General features: G+C 38.8%; 1 protein-coding gene across 1 annotated transcript in view; it reads left to right on the top strand.

The window, feature by feature from the left end:
• Slc7a11 (solute carrier family 7 member 11) overlaps positions 1–19,469 on the top strand; it is a 64,917-nt gene that overhangs the window by 40,732 nt on the left and 4,716 nt on the right. Inside the window, exons 7-11 of the mRNA XM_026386192.2 lie at positions 12,495–12,618; positions 14,498–14,601; positions 15,369–15,465; positions 16,953–17,102; positions 18,290–18,467. Of these exons, the coding sequence (XP_026241977.2) occupies positions 12,495–12,618; positions 14,498–14,601; positions 15,369–15,465; positions 16,953–17,102; positions 18,290–18,467 (653 nt within the window). The remainder of the gene's footprint in view (positions 1–12,494; positions 12,619–14,497; positions 14,602–15,368; positions 15,466–16,952; positions 17,103–18,289; positions 18,468–19,469) is intronic.

Here is a 19,469-nt window from a genome sequence, read left to right as displayed (position 1 = left end):
ATTGTTTGCAAATAGTTTGTTCTAATTTTTCATGAACTCTATTTTCTTTATGATTTTGGCTTATCAACCTTTGAATTTGTAGTTAATTGTAGTAAATACTTTTATTTCTGTGGATTGATTTTTATGGCCACAAATTTTCCTACATCCATCTCTACTTCATTTAAACCCCACCCATATTTTCTGTTGGTCTATTTTTCTTGGTTTCTTTTTTACATTCAATTATTTATCTGTAATGCATTTTCCTACATGACATGATGTAGACTTCTGATTTTACACCAAATTTTCCAATACCCAGCATTATTCAATGATCATATTACGTCTTAGTTTATGATACTTACATTATACTTAGGATACTCGTCATGATATTATGTTAAGTTTTATGTTATATACCAAGATGTATTCCAAGGTAATCTTTTCTGTTTATTGTTCTATTGACATATCTTCCACTTACTATGCAATTTTATTATTATAAGTTTAAAACATTGTTTTTCTTAGCTGAAGGGAAGGGTAGCTTTACTTATTGGTCTTTTCTCTGAATAAATCAGCATTGAGTGGAAACTATCTGCTTGAGGAAGCATTTCTGTTCTTAGCTTTACATGCATATGGAGATAATCTGGTAGCTCTTTCAAAGTCAAAGCTCATGGTTTTTAAAATTATCTTGAATGTATTACCTCTCACAATAAAACCTACACTCTATAAAGGTACATTCTATGTATATGACTATATCTTTACAGTTCAGAAGTATCTTTTTTTCTGCATATTATGGTTAATTATTAATTTAGCTTCTCTTTCTTCTTTAACATTAAAAAAAAAATTTAACTAGTTAAAGTAACCTCCAAAATACCTGTCAATCACATCAGTTTTTCTCTTTTTTTTTTTCCATTTGGCCTTTTACCCTCCTTAACAAAATACCTTTTAAAATAATTTTATATTTTTCAGACTATTTTTGACAAAATAATTAATGCCAAGGTATTGACCCAAGTATCAATGGAAACATCAAACCATTTCTTTATGATCCTGGCAGTCATTGACGTTGCCCCACAAGGGATTAACCATGAAAAAATTCAACTCTTAAATATTTACCCAACTACTTGGATCTATAATCACGAGAAATAATCCTTTATCATGTTATAAAATAATAATAAACAATGAAAAACACGGATTCCAATATACACAAGAAAGAAAGAAGATCCATTTTCCTCTTTGACGTCTTTCTTCTCTTTGCATTGAGTATCTATAATATGTAATCATATTCTTGACTCTTAGGTATTTGCTACTTTTCTTAAAAACTGGGAGTGGCAGTGTGAGCTGATCTCCTCACCAGCCTTTGTTTTCCCACTTGGTACATTCTAAATTATGCATAAAAATTCAAAATGCCAGCAGCCCAGGGTGTTGCTCCTGCAGTTCTCACCGAGGAAGAGCAGGACGGTGCTGTCTGTTGCTGGACAGTCTGGACGGGAGTCTTCTGGGCACCCCTTCCATGCCTAGTGGTGGTCGGGGTGCAGAGTGTGTTCTTCTCAGCGGGCTCCTCTGGAGTTCCCAGGCCAGATTCCTTCCAGGGCTCTGACGTCCCATGTTTTCCTTCTCCGACTCCCCACTGGTGGCTCCAGCCGTTCGCACCATGCTGTTTTTGTGTTTTATGAAGAAATGTTCATGTGTGGCTGCTGTGTTTGATATTAAATCTGAGATGAACTTCAGGAGGTTTCCTGCTTTTTATTAAAAATGATTTTGGCTAGGGGCAGTGTTATCCTGTTCATAAATCAGGTGCTCTTAGAGATTTAATAATTTAAAATGCACATGAGGATTTGATGGAATAAACATTTCCTTTCTCTGTTAAATCTTAACTCCCTCCCCCCCTTTCTCTTTCCATTCATTTTTTTTTTTCCCAAAGTCTTCTTTTGGGAGATTTGTGCAGATGTATCTGACGGCTGTGAAAATAACGTGAAAGGGACATTTAGAGAGATACATTGGTTGAAGTGATTTCTACTTGACCAGTTTTGTGTCTTTCCATCACTACTAGAAGCACCCTTTTACTTTATTTAATTGACTGATTTCTTTAATCACAAATGATGTCTTCCAATGGAGTTTCCTTCCCTTCCTGTTCTGATGAGCCATTTCTTTTAAGGAAATGTCCTGGAGAGAAAGAGTTGATAAAAAGCAAAAGGTTAACAGAGGCAGAGAGGCCTTGGGAGCCTTTCATGTGTGGTTAGAAGCTTCTGTGTCCCTTCAGGAGGATAGACCATCCGGACAATGCTCAGCAATGCTTGTGTTAGAGATTTGGAAGAAATATTTTGGGAGCACTCTAGAATGTTCAGCAGACAGTGTTAATTCCTTCGGAGAATTTGGTGAGTGTGAATACATGAATGCAAATATTAAGAAAGACTGAAGTTAGAAGATATTGTGTCTTTCCACATAGTTAAAATGGCAGGGAAGGAGAGCAAAGGGGTGTGAGGTCTCCTTAGATAAGGAGGGAGGTTTCTGGGAGGCAGAATGTTGGATCAGAGACCTGCAAGAATGGGGAAGGTCTATGGAGAAAGTACTGTTCCAGGAACGGGGCCCTCCACTTCTTGTCCTGTCCCAATTTTAAACTTTAGAGAGGATGAATTTTATGCACGCTTAATGTCTTTATCCCTTTACTTATAATGATGTCTAGCATATAGAAGACATTTGGCAAACATTGGTTAAATGAAGGAACTCTATGTCATGTTGACAGATAAAATTGACAATAACCTTCATAACATTAGTAGAGATGCCCTCCTGAAATTCAGATGATAAAAAAAAATATTTCAAATGCAGTTTTGATAAAAGCCAAAGGTACAAATATGATGACCCATGAAGTCGCTTCATGAGTACCTATGATAGCGTGGTCAATGTACGTGGACTTCCAGAGGTCTGACCTGATTGCAGACAGCCTTTTTAGAATGCAGAAGAGTGGACAGATCACTTATCCTTTAAATTATCCTCTGTAATGATCTTTTTCTTTAAGCCAGGCTGACACTTTGAAGTTGTAATGATGGAAGGGTGCTTTGATGTGCTGTAATCCTGGCTGAGGACAGAATCACATCTTTAGAGGACAGAAGCGAGTGTAAAGTTGACACCCTTCTCTCCCCTGAAAGACAGAACAAAGCAAAGGCAGAAATATCCTTAGGATGCTTTGGTATATGAGCAAGAGCTTAACCAAGTTTTCAAAGAATTCTTTTACTAAATCTATATGGATGAGCTTTATTTGCTAAGATTATGGGAAGATGAACTTTCCCTTAATTCAACAGCCTCTTCAGCTGCTGAGAAAGTCTAATCCCAGAGGGAACCAGTGATCTCCTATGTTTTGTGCTTGTGACAGGGACTTGACTAGGTTCAGCCTTTAGATTGGAGTCCAGAGACTTTTTCCTAGTTCTATGAAATCAATTTAGCACAAATATCAAAGGCAAAACTCAGAGAAAAGATGCCACTCAAAGACAGTTTGTATTTCGGATGGAATATGTGGAAACTTTCTGTTTATAGGAGTTTGGAGAATGGAGCTGGGGGGAAATACAGGGGAGGAGGGATATGAGGGAAGGTTGAATGTGTGCAGGCTTCTGTGTCCCTTGAGCACATGTTTCCTGAGCCTCTGGACAGTGCATTGACTTAAGAAGCATGTTCCTGGAGTGGAGTCTGCCTAGGAATCTTTGTAGTCTAAGAAAAATACATTAGTAAATATAAAATGAATGCACAAAGGCTTATTTTTTTTAAAAGGTTTCACTTTTTTAACCGAAAGATAAAAGATCGTAACATTTCCATTTCTGCTGGGAATATGAATCCTCATGAAGGGACAATCTGAAGAGGGCTTGCAGGGCTCTGCTGCTCTGTGGACTTTTGTGACCTTTCATGGAGCTGAATCCTCGTCATCACTCTCTTGACAAGGACATATCATCTCTGTGAACTGGCAGGGTGCTTAGCCCATCAACTCTATTTTTTCTCTTCCCCACCTTTCCCTCTGCACCAGTAAGCTGCTGTGTCCTGTCCTCTGTGGCCCTGCCTTTGGGGTTGACCACTCTGACTGAAGCCAGGCCATCGGTATTGGCTTCTCTATCAACTTTATATTTTTCCTGTTAAGATTAGCCTTATTTGCTAGAATTATTTTTCCTGTGTTAGCTTAGAAGTATGAATCAGGACTAGAGTAGTGACTTTAAAATTATCTTAAAGCTATGGAGGTATAATTTAAAATAGATTAATGTATCTAAAACAAATAAAAGAGAACTTATCTGGTTGAAGTAAATGAGATCAAGGTAGTCTATAATCTTACCCATTTTCCCACCTACTATTCTGATTTCCAGAGAACACAATTTGAAAACCAGTTGTCCACTCAACAAAAAGACATGAAAGTAAAATGATCACTATTAATTGGACCAGAAATGTTGGAGGCCTTTTTCAATAGTAGAAGCAATAGTTCGAGATTGAAGGTGTCCATGTTCATCTCTTTGATTTCTTATTGTGCAACTGTCAGAAATGGGACTAGACCTAGTGTATAGCATGTTATCAGTTCTTTCTAAGATGTGTGTTTACTGCTCGAGGAAATTTTGACTGTAATTCCCATATACCATGCCAAAGTGGGTATATTTGGTTTATGTTGCATGTTCTCAGTAGAATAGTGTTTACTTAACATTCCATGTTTTAGTATGTGTCCGCATGGGGAGAAAAGGGTCAACTATGCTTTGTTATTTGTTGCTAATTTTCAGAAGTGTAAAGAGATTTTACATTTTAAAATAGTAAATCATGGGATCTATCTTTGCTCTGTATCTGGGAAGTCTGAATAATAATTTTCTTCTATGTAAGATTTTTCAGGTGAAAATCTATTTTTATTTGATATTATAATTTGGGACATCATTTTAAGAATTTTATGGTTTTTTTTTGTCTCATAAAACAAATAATATAGAACAAAACAATGAGCACTTATTTTATTTAGACTGATTCAGTAAAATCGAACTTGAAGAAAAAGAACTCTTGATGTAATGGGAGCCCTTCTTTCATCTTTTTATTAAGTATAGGGTAATGCTAGCTGCTACAACAAGCAAACTACAAAAGTGGAATGGCTTTAAACAACCAAAAGTTTCTTTCTTATTTCATGTAAGAAAGTTGGTGTCCTTGGGTCCCATCTTGGTGTCCCTGGTGATTGGTGGGCCAGGGACCAGTCACCTTTCCACATGTGGATCCTGCGACCCAGATTCCTTCCACAGTGTGGTTTCATCATGCACCCAAAGTCCATGTGTTAAAAGGTTGCCCCCCCAGCGTGGGTCTATTGGGAAGTGGTGGGACATTCAGAAGGTGAGGACCAGTGGGAAGTCTTTACTTAACTGTCCTGGAGGGGATTATGGGATTTAGACTCCTTCCTTTTCTACTTCCTTGCTTCCTGGCCATGAGGGGAGTGGTTTGCTTGGCTACACACTCTGGTCAGGATGTGCTCCCTGTCACAGGCCCAAAGCTGTCAGGTCAATGGATCATGGATGAGAACCTCCCAAACTGGGAGCCAGAATGAACCTTCTATCTTTATCAGTTGACTCTTCCAGGTATTTTTGTTAAAGTGATGGAAAGCTTTCTAACACAGGTGCTTTGCAACTGACTCCAGTCAGAGAAGGGCTAACAAGGCAATCCCTGGGCCTTCAGTTGATATCTCTACTTATATTCTGTGGGTAAGAATAAGCCACATTTCCCCATCTAGATACAAGGGAGTCTGGGAAGTGATCTTTCTATTTGGGTAACTTCTTCTCAGGAATTTGTACTTTGGAAAAAGGAACACAAATTTGGTAGGTCTGAGCCATAATTTGGAATCTCAGGAACACTATTGTTTTTTTTTTTTTTTAAAGTTCCCTGAGATGTTGCATTGTCTTAATGTACTTTAGACCAAATCCTGAGGAAAATAATAAAATCTTAAGAGAAGCATTTTAAGAATAAAATAAAAACAAAAATAAAAACTAAACATTTGGGTGAAATTTAACTTATTTAACTATTAAAATATTTAATCTTGTATAATTGCTAGCATTTTATTTGAAACCAATTTTGTCTTCGTACACTACAACTTGCCTACAAATATGTTTCTGTTTATCCATGCTAAATATGCATAGCTATAATATATCTGGAAGACACACACTAAATCTTCAGAAAATGAGAAAAAATGAGATGCAGACAATGCAAATTTTTTGAGATTATACGAAATGCAAGCAAATGAAAATTTACACTCAAGCTACATTTTGCAGAATAATTTTATTTAGTGATTAATTTATTCTAGTGGTTCGTAGGGTGAAAAAAATATTTAAGGGATTAAAAACACTTATATTTATGTTTCTGATTGCTTATTACCCTATATTTCTCAGTCATGAGTTTCCATTTTAGTTCATTTCTCTGTGTGGCTTGAGCTTCAAATGATCCTTATAGCCATTTTTTCCCCCTGCGTAGTTTGTTTCACTTTCACCCTCCTTTATGTGTCTCTGTACATTTTTAACAAGCTCCTTTAGCCCTGCAGTCTTTTAATCTCTGTCTGTTCGTTTCTTGCATCTTCCTACAGGTCTCTCTGTCTTCTCTTTTCTGTTTATGGAATTCTTCATCTGTGGACAATGGAGAATGGTGAGATTGAGATGAGACCCCAGAGCTATTGAGACTTAAAGTGACTCAGTAAAAACACCCATTGCCTTGCCAAGGTTCAGTGAAGAGCAGAGAGCAGGTGTTGAATGCTAGAAGTCAGTGGACTCTCTGTGTGCCCATAGGTGACAATGTGCCTGTCATATCACTGTGTTCCACCTTGGCTCACCACAAATTATTGTTAAGTAACAACATGAACCATGGACCTTTAAAAAAATGTGCATAAACAGGGTTATTGTATGTTTCCTTTCCCTCAATTACTTGTTATGTCTCTGTGAATGCATTTCTTTTATAATTGTTTGATAACCCAGTTCCCTCTCAGGGTGGATAAACTAGAAAGTAAGAGCCATAGAACTGAATGACGATGAGGCAAAAAATCATTGAAAACATACAAAGAAATTCCTATGAGTCCAGGCATCTATAGTCTAATATTTTCAAGTTTGGAAAACTATCAATAATACTTATAACTCAGTCCCTGCTGGATACATCAGAAATCACATAGGCAGGTAGGATAGTCTGTGTCCAGGGGTGTCTGGAGAATTTGGTATGAACCTGAGTAAGCAGAAGGGTGTGAACAACTTGAGGAAGAAAACCACACAAATGAAAAATAGGGGTAGCTTTTCTTTGGAATATGTGTGTATATGTAGATATACACATATTTATTATATATCATTTATGTGTATATATACATATATATCAAACAGTCATGCTGTACATATTTGTCTGCAATATGTGACTACGTTTGAAGGGTGGGATAAAATTAATAGTAGTGGTAATGAAATAAAGAGAGTAATTCTGCAAAAAGTAAATCGGTGGATCAAAAAGAAGTAAAAGATGTTTGAGTCATTTCTGGGTCAGAGTGCTAGAAAATGTGAAAAGTGCTAGTCACTATGAAGAAAATGTGAAACAAGTGTGATTCTAAAATACCTAGAATTAAGACATACTTAACTTAATTGTAAATACTTGATGTGGAGATAAATCATGGTTCCATTTCAATTATATAGAAGCAAATAGTCCCTAGTTTACCATCAAAATTTTTAAATCCCTAAAAACTCCCTGGTTCTTCTTTTTATTTTTGACATCTCAGATGTTAAGGGGTTTGCCATTTTTCTACCTTCTTGATCCTCTCTTTTATTATCTTTTTTTCTCTGAATATGAAATACATGTTTTAAATTATTAATGGCTTTTAAATAGAATCATCATCCACCAATTTGGAAGGTTTCAGAACATCACAAGAGTAAGTTTTAACAGAACTGACTGCCATCATGCCAGGCTCACAGCACAAGGATGAGTACAGATGCCCCAGCACCAGTGAGTTCTGTGGTCCCTGATATGTGTGTCCCAAACAGGGATTGTACAAGAACCATTTTGGTTTATGCCAATCTCAGAAAATTTTGTTGCAGTTATACAGTGAATCTGGAAAATTCTAAATTCATGTGATTAGAAGATTACTCTTGTGGTCTATCAGAAATCTAACATTCAGGCTTTCTTGACCATGTAGAGAATCAAAGCTTACTCATTCCATTTTCACAGCAGTTATCACTTTTAGCCAAAACGAAGCTCTGAAAACAAGAGTCATTTCCGATATTCTATCCTAGGGCTGCACAGCATATTGACAAGGTGCATGATAGTCTTCATTAGCTGAAAATTTATTTATGGTGTGGTGACTATTAGGTGCATAGAAAAAATGTAGTTGGCTTAAAATGTGTCACACTGTACAAACTGGCCTTCTGATATGTGATCATTTATATAAAATGAAATATGTATTTGCCAACCAGTAAGGATCTTAGGGATCTTGTATCTAAGATGAACGTAGGCATAAAATAGCGACCAACCATTACATGACAGGATATATCAGTTATGTGGAGCCAAGCACTGGAAGATCTGGGCTCACAGTCCAGCCCTCTCCTCCACTACTTCTGTGACCTTGTTTGTATCCTTCACCACCTTAGTTTCCTTGTTTGAAAAAAATGGGGATGTTGCCTCCTATGCTGGTGGCTTGTCGTGAATTTTGTTTGTTATTTGTTTCTACTCTATCTCATCCTACAATGGATTAAAATAAATAAATAAATAAATACACAAACACACACACACACACACACACACACACACACGCATGAAGATAAAATAAAATGCAATTGCCAGTGCTTTGTAGATTTTATATTAAGCCACCAACCATCACTATTGAAATCATTTCTGGGAAGGTCTATCTGTTAAAGTGCTTCTAAGCAGATGTTCCAGACACTTTTGTTTACCAAAAAAAACCATGTATCCATGTGTGACATAGACCAGTTATAGGTGCCAATTTAAAATATGCCTGGATGACAAGACCATTCAGGACCTTTTTTGAGGCCCTGAGAATCAAACCCAGGTCCTCACTCATGCTAGGCGAGGGGGGAGTGCCAGGGAGTCACCCCCCACCCCAGTATTCCAGAACTTTTTGATTGAGGACCCGTTTGCAACCAAACAGAAATATCAGATCCCCACACTTACTGTGTTAATTGGAAAGAACATTATAATGACAATAGCTCTTAAGGATTAAGTAACTTCTCAGGGAATTTGCTTTTTGTTAATCATAACAAACACTTGAGAAAGAGTGGAATTCACAGGTGTGTCATTTTTATTCAGCACCAGGCAGGGCCTTTGTTGCATTTCGGGTCTGTGGATGCTCAATAACACAGAAGCTTTGAAATATCAGTGGCCTGCCGCTTCCTTCCTCTAATTCCTCTTATTATCCTGTGCCATTTGCCTTAATCTTGGGTTACTAACCACGCTTATCTGCCCTCTCATCTAAAGCCTTCAGAAAGATTCTCTGGCATGGCCTAATAGCTTTTATCAGCTCACCCAGTGGCTCTTACGCTTTGATGCTCCAAACCCAGGAGTTAACCACGTGGCACCGAGCCCTTCTGAGCGTGCCAGTCGCTCTCCTCCGTAAATGACTGCTGTTTTGTGCCAAGGCAGCCACAAGAATGTGCCACCCCTTCCCTCTCCAATTGAGACAGAACCCAAGGACAGAGTCTGTGGCTGTTTAGCCCCCCTCTTTCCGATGCCTATGGTTTCATATTTTCTCATTAGAGAGAATCACTAGTTATGTCGTTCACTGCCACAAGATTACACAGCTGCTCTCCCTGGTCTCATATTTTAAGCTCTTGTGATTTCTCCCTACACCCCCCACACCTATCTTGTATATGTGGCTGATAGTAAAATTGTTAATAATCTATTTTGGCTTATTTGACAAGCATGCTTCCTTTTCTTCCTTTCATATAAAAACTTGTCTAGGGAAATTTATTAATGAACTGTTTCCTTTTAAATAATAAATAATGACTTATTTGCTAAGCAGTGAAACTATTTGAAATATTTCACTTTTACATTACAGTTCATGTGATACAGAAAAATGGTAAAAATCATAGAACTTGTGTTTTTTCCTCCTTTAGAGTACATCAAACTGCACTGTCAGTGAATTCATGAAAAGTACAGTCATGATAAAATCTTTTAATAAACTTCATATTAAATAGCTATGATTTCCCTGAAAATTAATAAACTTTAGGGACAAATACATGAGAAACAACAAATGCACAGTAGTGGTTAAAATGCTCTGATTTCAAGGTAAGGTAAACACACAGGTGAATTCTGTGTTTCCACTTACCTGTTATGTATTCTTGAATAGTTATTTAAACTCTCAAAGACTCCATTTCCTCATATATAGGGTGGTGCTGATGCTCTTGACTCACAGGATTTTCCCAGGATGCAATGGGGCCAATATGCAAAATGTTGGGCACAGACCTGTCTAATGGCTGCAACTGCTGCCACTATTTTTGTTAAAAACAAATTGAGAAAAAAGGAAAGTCAACCTAGAAGGAATTTCTAGGATGCCTTCTGCTATGATCAATTTAGAAAATCATTTTCCAAGAGATCATAGCATCTACGCAGAGAGGCAGGAAGACTGACTTGGATGAGCTGGGATGGGAGACTCCGTTCTATGCTGGGCATGGTGGGGTGGGAGGATACAGTATAAAACTGCAGACTTATTTCTTTCTGTCATTTTGCAGCATCATATGATGCAAGAGTACTACCTGTCCTGGACATGTTAGGTTACTTCTCTGCTCTTAACAACATCACCTCCTTTTTTCTTTTTTAATTAATGGAAACTTTACATACCTTGATGGAATGCTTGCAAATAATAGAGAATTAGTTTCTCTACTGCTCTCCTTCCTGTCTCTCTCCTACATAGAAAGCATTTACTCCCCATTTGGGACAATGATAAAAGCTAAATGGATTCAAGTTTAAAATAATACAGTGAGGGATTAAAAGGATGTGTATGTACCTTCCTGTTCTCCTTCCTGCCCTTTTGCATTTACATACAGCCTTTCTTTCAAAAAAACAGAATTCATCTTTAATTTGCTTTTATGTCATTCACCCCCTTGTATTTCATTGGCTTGGTGATTTTCTTGCTTAAATGTAGCATTTATCAATCACAACTAACAAAGCATGTTGTGGTGTTAACAGAAAATTCCACAGGACCCTTGGTGCACGGGGGAATGGGAACATCTGCTACTCGAAAGTTAGGATGCCAGGATTTGGAGGTCAATGTGTTTCCCCATCAAGGCTTAAGGCTTTGGGGATCAGAGGAAGTGTCAGACTCCAAGCAGCATAATGAATGGTAGCTGCTGACTGGCTAGGTTTGCCTGTTCTCAACAGGGGATATTGCTATTCGACATAATGAGCTGAGACTTAGTGTGCTAAACACACCCAGCTTGGACAGTGAGGCCGGCTGTGCTATTCTTCCTCCTGGTTCTGAACTGCATTTTCATCTTGGAAGAAATTATATTGAGGTCTTCATTAGTGGCACCCAGCAGGGTGAAGACTCTATGAGGGCTGATAAGCACTATGGCTAAAAAAATGATCAGCTTTGTGTGAGGAGTTGAAGGTTCAAGTTGCCTGAACTGGAAAGAGTCTGAAGAGGCGATTATGTTAAGCAAGTAATGTGTATCGGTAACATGGAATCAAATTATTAGGGTCAGTAACTTCCTGGCTTTCCCAGTGAATTAAATGAAGACATAATATTACATTTGTGCTGGGTACTTCTTGATGCCATACAGTGTCAGCACTGTCCAGTCGTCCGTACTTCACAGCATGTCACCTCTAATTTCATGGGATTATCTGCACTGTGGCTTTATTAGATACTCATGATCTCAAGCTTCCTTTGAACTCACAGCAGGGCAGTGCAAAGTCATTATCACGAACACTTCTATGCTTCTTGTGTTACATACAAAATTATTATTGCCATCATTTAGAAAGGTAGATACATCCCACTCTCCTGTTTCCAAAAGTCTGCACTTATTTGTTGACAGGAGAAGCTACTGAAAGGGAAACTGTTCCATGTGAAATGTGTTTTTAAGGATGTTTTAGAAAGGCTATCGGTGCATCCGTATTAGAAAGGTATATAGCACAGTGGACCTCAAGGTGTGTTCCCCAGGTCAGCAGCACTGCACTCTTCCAGCAACTTGCAAAAATGCTAATCCTATCCAATTAGAAACGCTGGGGTGGGGGCCTCAGGTTTAACAAGCCTTCCAGGTGATTCCGGTGCATGCTCAAGTTCAAGAAACACGGCTGTCACCTTTATGAAGTGAAAGAACAAGACAGATCCACAGGTTCCAGGGGCATAGCAGTAGATGAGACAGAAATCTGCCCCCATGGACCTTATTAAATTACAAAGGAATATGCGGTACTTGATCCTGATGAAATGTTTATAATACCCCAACAGAGCTTGTAATTATCACAGCTACCATTATATTCTTCATCCGAACGAGTCTGTTGCCTTCTTTGGTGGTAGAGATGACTAACAATAGATAACTGATGAGCGATTCCTTTGTGCATTTCAGAACCATCCCCCTTGCTATATGTATATCCATGGTCATCGTCACTGTTGGCTACGTGCTAACCAACGTGGCCTACTTTACCACCATTAGCGCTGATGAACTGTTGCTTTCCCATGCAGTGGCAGTGGTAAGTCCAAGTTGAAAAAATGCCAATTGGAATTTAGGTTAATGAGTTGATGCAATTTTATAGTAGTTCCCTGCAGGAGGAAGTGTTTTGAAATTCGGTAATCTTTTCTCGACCTGAATGATAATGAATATTTAAAAAATTTAGAGCATATCTTAGCATATTCCATTTAACTGATATGGCTACAATCCTATATGATTTCTTTTTTATTTTTAATTTCTTATAAAACATTTCCACGTATGCCTGCTTGAAAACCTGTCAGGGCTTTTTGAGTGGAAGGTATGATTCTTCCAATGATCCTTTAAGAATAAGTGGAGAGTTACTGAATCTAAATGAATGCTTTTTATTTTTGGTATGCAAATTGCATTCATTCTGTACTCTTTCCCGTTTGTAAACTTCCCAAATGCTGACTTAAAATCCTTTCCCCAAAGTATCACTTAAGAATGTTCAGGTGGACCATGCATATGCATATTTGTTTGTTGTGGTCTATCCTTTGAATACTAGTCTTGGGATATTAATAAATTTGGGAAATATGAGGTGATTAAAAGTTAAACAGATGTTGTTGCTATAGTACTCTTCCGAATATTAAAGATGCTAATGTGCATTCTAACTCCCTAAGAAGTGGATACACATAATTTTACGTTTTCTGAAATTTATTTGACACCAGGACCAGATTTTGGCCCCGAAGATCATGTTATAGCACTTTTATTCTGTGACACATACTTTAATTTTGCATAACAATTTAGCTTGTAAGAGAGCATCCACTCATGACCTCCTAACAATGAAGGGTGAAAAATTAACTTTCCATCCCTGAATGTCAGTTCATTTTAAAATAGTCAGTATTACCTCATATCAGCAACATCCACAGGGAATAAATTATCTCATTTTGTGTGAACCTATGTGTGAGTTCATGGTGTGCAAAAGACTTTTTCCACTGCTGCACCTATCAGACAATCAAATGTATAAAGCTTATTGATCTTGGGTCAGTCATCTCCTCCTTCCAGACCAAGGGCAGCACTTATTTGGGGGACATAATGTGGTCCATTAATTACATAGCGCTGGCCGCATCAAGGACAACTAAATAATCCAATATCTTTTTTATTTTTTATTTTTTTGCGCGGGAGGGGGAGGGGGGGCAGGAATGCATCTTTCATGAAAATTTGCAGTGCTTCATACAAGGAAACTTGAGTATTTTATCTTGTATATTTTCTGTGGCTTGTCAGACTAGTATTTTTGTTCTCAGCTTTTTAGAGGAAACCACAGAAGGAAGTGGCAGATACCTACCTGAAGGGGAGGAAGTGGCTCTATAAACAGGTTCAGCTACTATGAATTTTCTAGGAAAAAGATTGTTCAGACCGGCTCATATACTTAAAGTAAATGGCCAAGCCATTGATTGTTTTACTTATCCCCTAGCCGTGGGATTTGTATGTGAAACAGACAATCCATAAAATTTCTCAATGTGTATCTGCCCTTCACTGTAAAAATGTGGCTTTCCAGGCTAGAGAGAAGGAACCGTGCAAAAGGATTTCTGTCCCTCAAAGTAGAGAGCTTCTGAATTGAGCTTTTTCCACTTATCAGCATCACAGCTGATATACATCATGGTTGATAAAGAGTCAGTCAATGGATCACTGCTCCTGGAAGGTAGAGAGAGGGTGCTTGTTTGGACCTTTGCTCATGGTTTTGCAACACGCGACACCAGGGGACCTGCTTCTGATTATTGTCTACGGGCTGAGTCTGACCCTCACCCAAAAAGAAGGATTATAAAACACACACGTATCGCCAGGCTAATAGAAAGTCAGAGAGCAAGTTTGGCCTAAATTGTTTCATTTTATTCCACTTTCTGAAAAAGCATTAATTTGCCTCCGTTCTCTCTTTTCACCAGACCTTTTCTGAGCGGCTCCTGGGAAATTTCTCATTAGCAGTTCCCATCTTCGTTGCCCTCTCCTGCTTCGGCTCTATGAATGGGGGTGTGTTTGCTGTCTCCAGGTGAGCGAGTTCACATATTTCCAGAAACACATTTCTGTTTTTGAGATTGGATGTGATAAGGATAACTTTGAAAAGAAAAGCAACCCTGCCTCCAAACCAGTTGTTTTTAAAGGGACAGGCGAAGTTTGCAGTTGGTGCCAATCTGCACAGCACGTTTTATTCTGCCCATTAGAGGGCGCTGGTTGACCACGCACAGCCTGCTCTGAAGACGGACAGGTGGCATTTTTTTATAGTCTGTCTGCAGAGCCTAACAACTGCATTTTATTTCTGGTGATAAAATCTTGTGCCTGGAATAAAAGTAAAGTAAGAGACACCAGAAATATCACCACCCCACCATTGTATCCCTTTCGTTTGTTTGACGTGAAATCCCCTTTTGTTTCCTTGTGATAAGATTAAAACCCGATCAGGTAAATATTGGATGGTGTATGTGTGCGTGTGCACGCGCGCTGGAGAGTGTGTGTTGGGTTGGAATCTGGAACTACATTCACCTTCCATGGTTTACCTGTAGGGAGAGCTGTGCCAAGTCAGGCACTGCTAGGTTTCTCCTCCAAAAACAATATACCATGTTGGCAGATTTGGTCAAAATTGAATGCACATTTCCTAGGATGTTCTCAAATTCTTATCTGTCAAGTGAGACCTACGTAACTGGCCAAGGAGTGTCAAGCCCTTGTGTAGGAGAAAGATAGACTTTTTTCTGGGATTTCTGGATTTTCCATTTGAACTGATCAATTGTACAGTCAAATCCACCTGCATTTTTCTCCCATCAGGTTATTCTATGTTGCGTCTCGAGAGGGTCACCTTCCAGAAATCCTCTCCATGATTCATGTCCGCAAGCACACTCCTCTGCCAGCTGTTATTGTTTTGGTAATGCATATTAACATGTATATCTAGCTAGAACGTCGAAAAACAGGTTAGCGTCTGAATTCAAACAGACTTTAGCTAGTGCTAAATTGGCCGTATTGTGTATCAGGCGGAGTCTGGAAGGCAAGAGATTTTCCAAACCTTCTCTTTACTCAGTGTTTCCTATGTGTATTTGATGCATTAGCATTAGCCACATGGCTTCTATTTCACTTCTGTAGAAATTTGTATGGTCTAAGGAAAACAATTAGTCTGTCTCCTCTCATTGACAGAGAACCTCAAAGAAAGGGATATAAAGTTCCAAACACTTACTAAAAGAATGGCTAAAAACCACTGTCCAAAAATAAACAGATGTCTCATCATGGTATGAAATGTACACAAAATTATTCAAAGCATTGATGAAATCCTGTTGTGCAATGATTCTCTGATTAAAAGTAAGAAATTTGAGAGCAATCCTGCAAGAAAGAAGAGCCCCCAAACTTAAATTTAAGATGTAGAATTCTCTATGCAGAGAAAAGTGTTTGTGAAATGTGTGATACAAAAGACTGTAAAAGGTGTAAACGTCCTCAAACACCCATTGGCAATGTTATAGTCGTTTTTACCTATGATTTTGTAACATTTTTCTCAACTGGAATCTGCTGTCAGGAGTACCATAGAATGCATTGAACATATTTTCCCCCATGCATTTAATTTGTTTCAGAATGTTTCCTTGAAATTTCCCTTTAAAGTACGCACACTCTCTGTGCGCAGTCTGGAAGTTAATGTCACTTGTGGGAACGGAATGTATTATTCTGTGAAGAGGGCTTTGGGTTTAAGCCTCTGCTATCAGTCATGTTGTCCTTGGCGGGTGCAGCCACAGAGACTTGCTATGCTGTTCTGTGCGCTCCATTTTTTCCCGCGGTCTTAAGGGTCACACATGGCAAGCACACGGGGACAGTAAACGTGGAGGAAGAAAAGGTCAACATTTTGCATTCAGGAGACAGCAGATCCACCTAGCAGCGGCTGTGTTTCCAAGGGCTCATCAGAGAGGATTTGCAGAAAGCTTTTCTTTGAATTTTCCAATGGGGCCCAAATTTCATATTTAATATTGGCTATTTGCTAATCATCTCAATTTCTTAGTTTTTAAATTTTGGATGACATCATAGCCTGTCTCCTACTCTTTGAAAACACATTCATTTCTCTCAAATGTAAAGGGAACTAAGATCAAAACAAAGCATCTGTATAAAATTCCACTTGAAGTAGGGGCAGTGATAATGGCACTCTCTTCTTAATGTTCCTGGTATAAAGGGGATGATAAGAGTAGAATATAGAAAAGAGGTTCTTTTGATCATGATGATAGTTTATCAGTATAGATAATGATTTGCCAAAGATGATGATGATGATGATGATAATAATAATAATAATGATAATAATAATAAGCAATGACATTGTTTGTTATCATTGATGTTCTCATTTAATTCACCAAGCTTGGCTTTTCTCCTTTGTCCCCCCAGCACCCTTTGACAATGATAATGCTCTTCTCTGGAGACCTCTACAGTCTTTTGAATTTCCTCAGTTTTGCCAGGTGGCTTTTTATCGGGCTGGCAGTTGCTGGACTGATTTATCTTCGATACAAACGCCCAGATATGCACCGTCCTTTCAAGGTAACCTCAGCAATCTTGATGGGTTTACATAAATCTTTCTCCTAATACCTAGTCCTCCCTTTGCCATCACTGGATGATGGGGAGGTTGGGCAGGGGCAGTGTCCTGTGGAATAAAATGTTTAACTCTTGCAGGGAGCACCTTCAGAATGGATTTATTTTATATGGGAAAAAAAAGTAATGTGTCAATTTTTTTTCTATGTGACTTTCTGAACTTTGTACGTCTTGGTTTTGAAAAGAGAGAACATTCCTGGATTTTTGTTAAGTTGATTTCTCATGAATGGGTCCGGTGACCTGATGTGTTCAAAGCGTGGATACTTCTGACTTCATGCTAGTTAGTTGTAGATAGCTTTGCCGCAAAGGCGTGGGGCTTATAACCTTATCAACGAAAACTCTCAGGAGGCAGCTTCATACAATAGGCATTTTTAGCATTTATATGTCATAACGTGTTACGTTGCTCAGAATAAAAAGGAAAAGAAACATAAAATACACAGAGAAAGAGAAGATCTGTGCATTTATCATCACCCAATAGAACGACTGATTGCTTTTTAGGAAGGCAGAAGAATAGGCTCGTCATTTCCATCCTTGAGCCTTCATGAGTTGATCCAACCTCACTATTTGCTTTTAAGAAGTAGCACAGATAATGTTGTCAGTCATGGTGTCAGAGTTTGCTTCTAATTATATTCACGGCCTAACTCTGGCAGCATCTTTATTAGCGGTTGAATAGGAGTTGGCCTGTTTTATTCCCATTCGTTCTTGTTGTGCATCTCAACAGAAAATCAATATGCACTGAAAGGCTTTAACATGGAACTAGCTGCCAGCCCTCTCAGTGCCACATTAGAGTGGATTCTAATTATACTCATCAAAGAACCAATCTTTCAAAATCAAACATAAGTCATAATGGTGCTTAATTCATGAAATAATTCAAATAGGTCGTCTCTAGTGAAACACCCTTTTTTATTCTTAGATTTTTGTCTCATCTAAGGGTTTAAGAACCCGTTCATTTGGATTTCAGGGGGTCTGTGTAGCACATTTGCTGCACTGCATGAAAGATCTTGCTTCCAAGTAGGCTGGTGCCAGACCCCTGGTCACCTGATGGAAGCTGATCACATGACAGACCTGTGCATTCTGACCCCACCTCCTGACTCTTGCTCCATGTCTAAAGTGACCTTTTCTGTGCTGTGTTCCAGGTGCCGCTCTTCATCCCGGCCCTCTTCTCCTTCACGTGCCTCTTCATGGTTGCCCTTTCCCTCTATTCGGACCCATTCAGTACTGGAATCGGCTTCCTCATCACTCTGACTGGGGTGCCTGCGTATTATCTCTTTATCATATGGGATAACAAACCCAGGTGGTTTAGAAGAATGTCAGGTAAGAGTTTCCAGCAATTCCTGGACCTCGTGTGACTATGTTGCAGGAAACCCACATAGGTTATGCAGACAACCATGCACGTCTTAAAAATATTAAAAAAAATAAGTTCCAGGATTGCTAGTTGGACTGAGTTAATGTACTTTAATTGGGACCAAGAGAAAAAAAAGCAGGAAGGACATTTAGGGCACAGCCATAGCATCCTTTCAGGGTATTTAGTTTGGGCCGCTCTTATCATTTCTTAGAAGATTGGCTTTTTCAGATAAAATTTTATCATCAGTTCTGTAAACGACCTAATTGCTCTTTTGAATCCCTTAATAACCTCTTTATTTTTCTTCTGGATTGAATGCAGCTTAGTATTTCTATATCATAACATATAACTCGACCAGTGACATGAGGGTTGCTGGGGAGTTAGGTGGAAGCCTGGGAGTGCATTCAATATCGTGATCATGGCTCTACCTTGGTGGGAATGTGAGTCACGGAGGATCCTAATGACAGCAAAAACAAAGGGCAGAATAACAGTCACATTTATTCTGTGGTTGCCATGAGTCTGCACATGTATGACATTTAATCCAATACCTGTCTTATGAGGTGGGAAAAATGATCATCCCCATTTTATAGATGTGAGTTACAGCATGGAAGAATTCACACCACTCATTCCAAGTCCCACAGATACAAAGGAGGAGAGCTGGGATTCAAACCGAGGGAGTTCTGGACTTTAGAAAAATCATCAGGGGGTGCTGCCAGGATGCATGAGAAAGAGTTGAAGCTAAAGATAGAGAATCACGGTTGGTGGTTTCTGCGATAATAAAGATGAGAATCAAGGAGACTTGAATCACAGGCTGTATCAGCTGGGGAGACAGGGAAGGATATTATGGAGGAAAACCCAGGAGAACCTGGTGACCTGCTATGGTTGGGGTGAAGAAAATATAGTAGACCAGAGGGGAGATGGGTGCCAAAGAGCTCAGTGCTCTGTGGCAAGCCCCCGTGGCAGGAGCACTGAAC

The sequence above is a fragment of the Urocitellus parryii genome, chromosome 10 (genome assembly GCF_045843805.1).
Source record: "Urocitellus parryii isolate mUroPar1 chromosome 10, mUroPar1.hap1, whole genome shotgun sequence".
NCBI lineage: Eukaryota > Metazoa > Chordata > Mammalia > Rodentia > Sciuridae > Urocitellus > Urocitellus parryii.
This window is presented reverse-complemented; position numbering and strand designations above follow the sequence as displayed.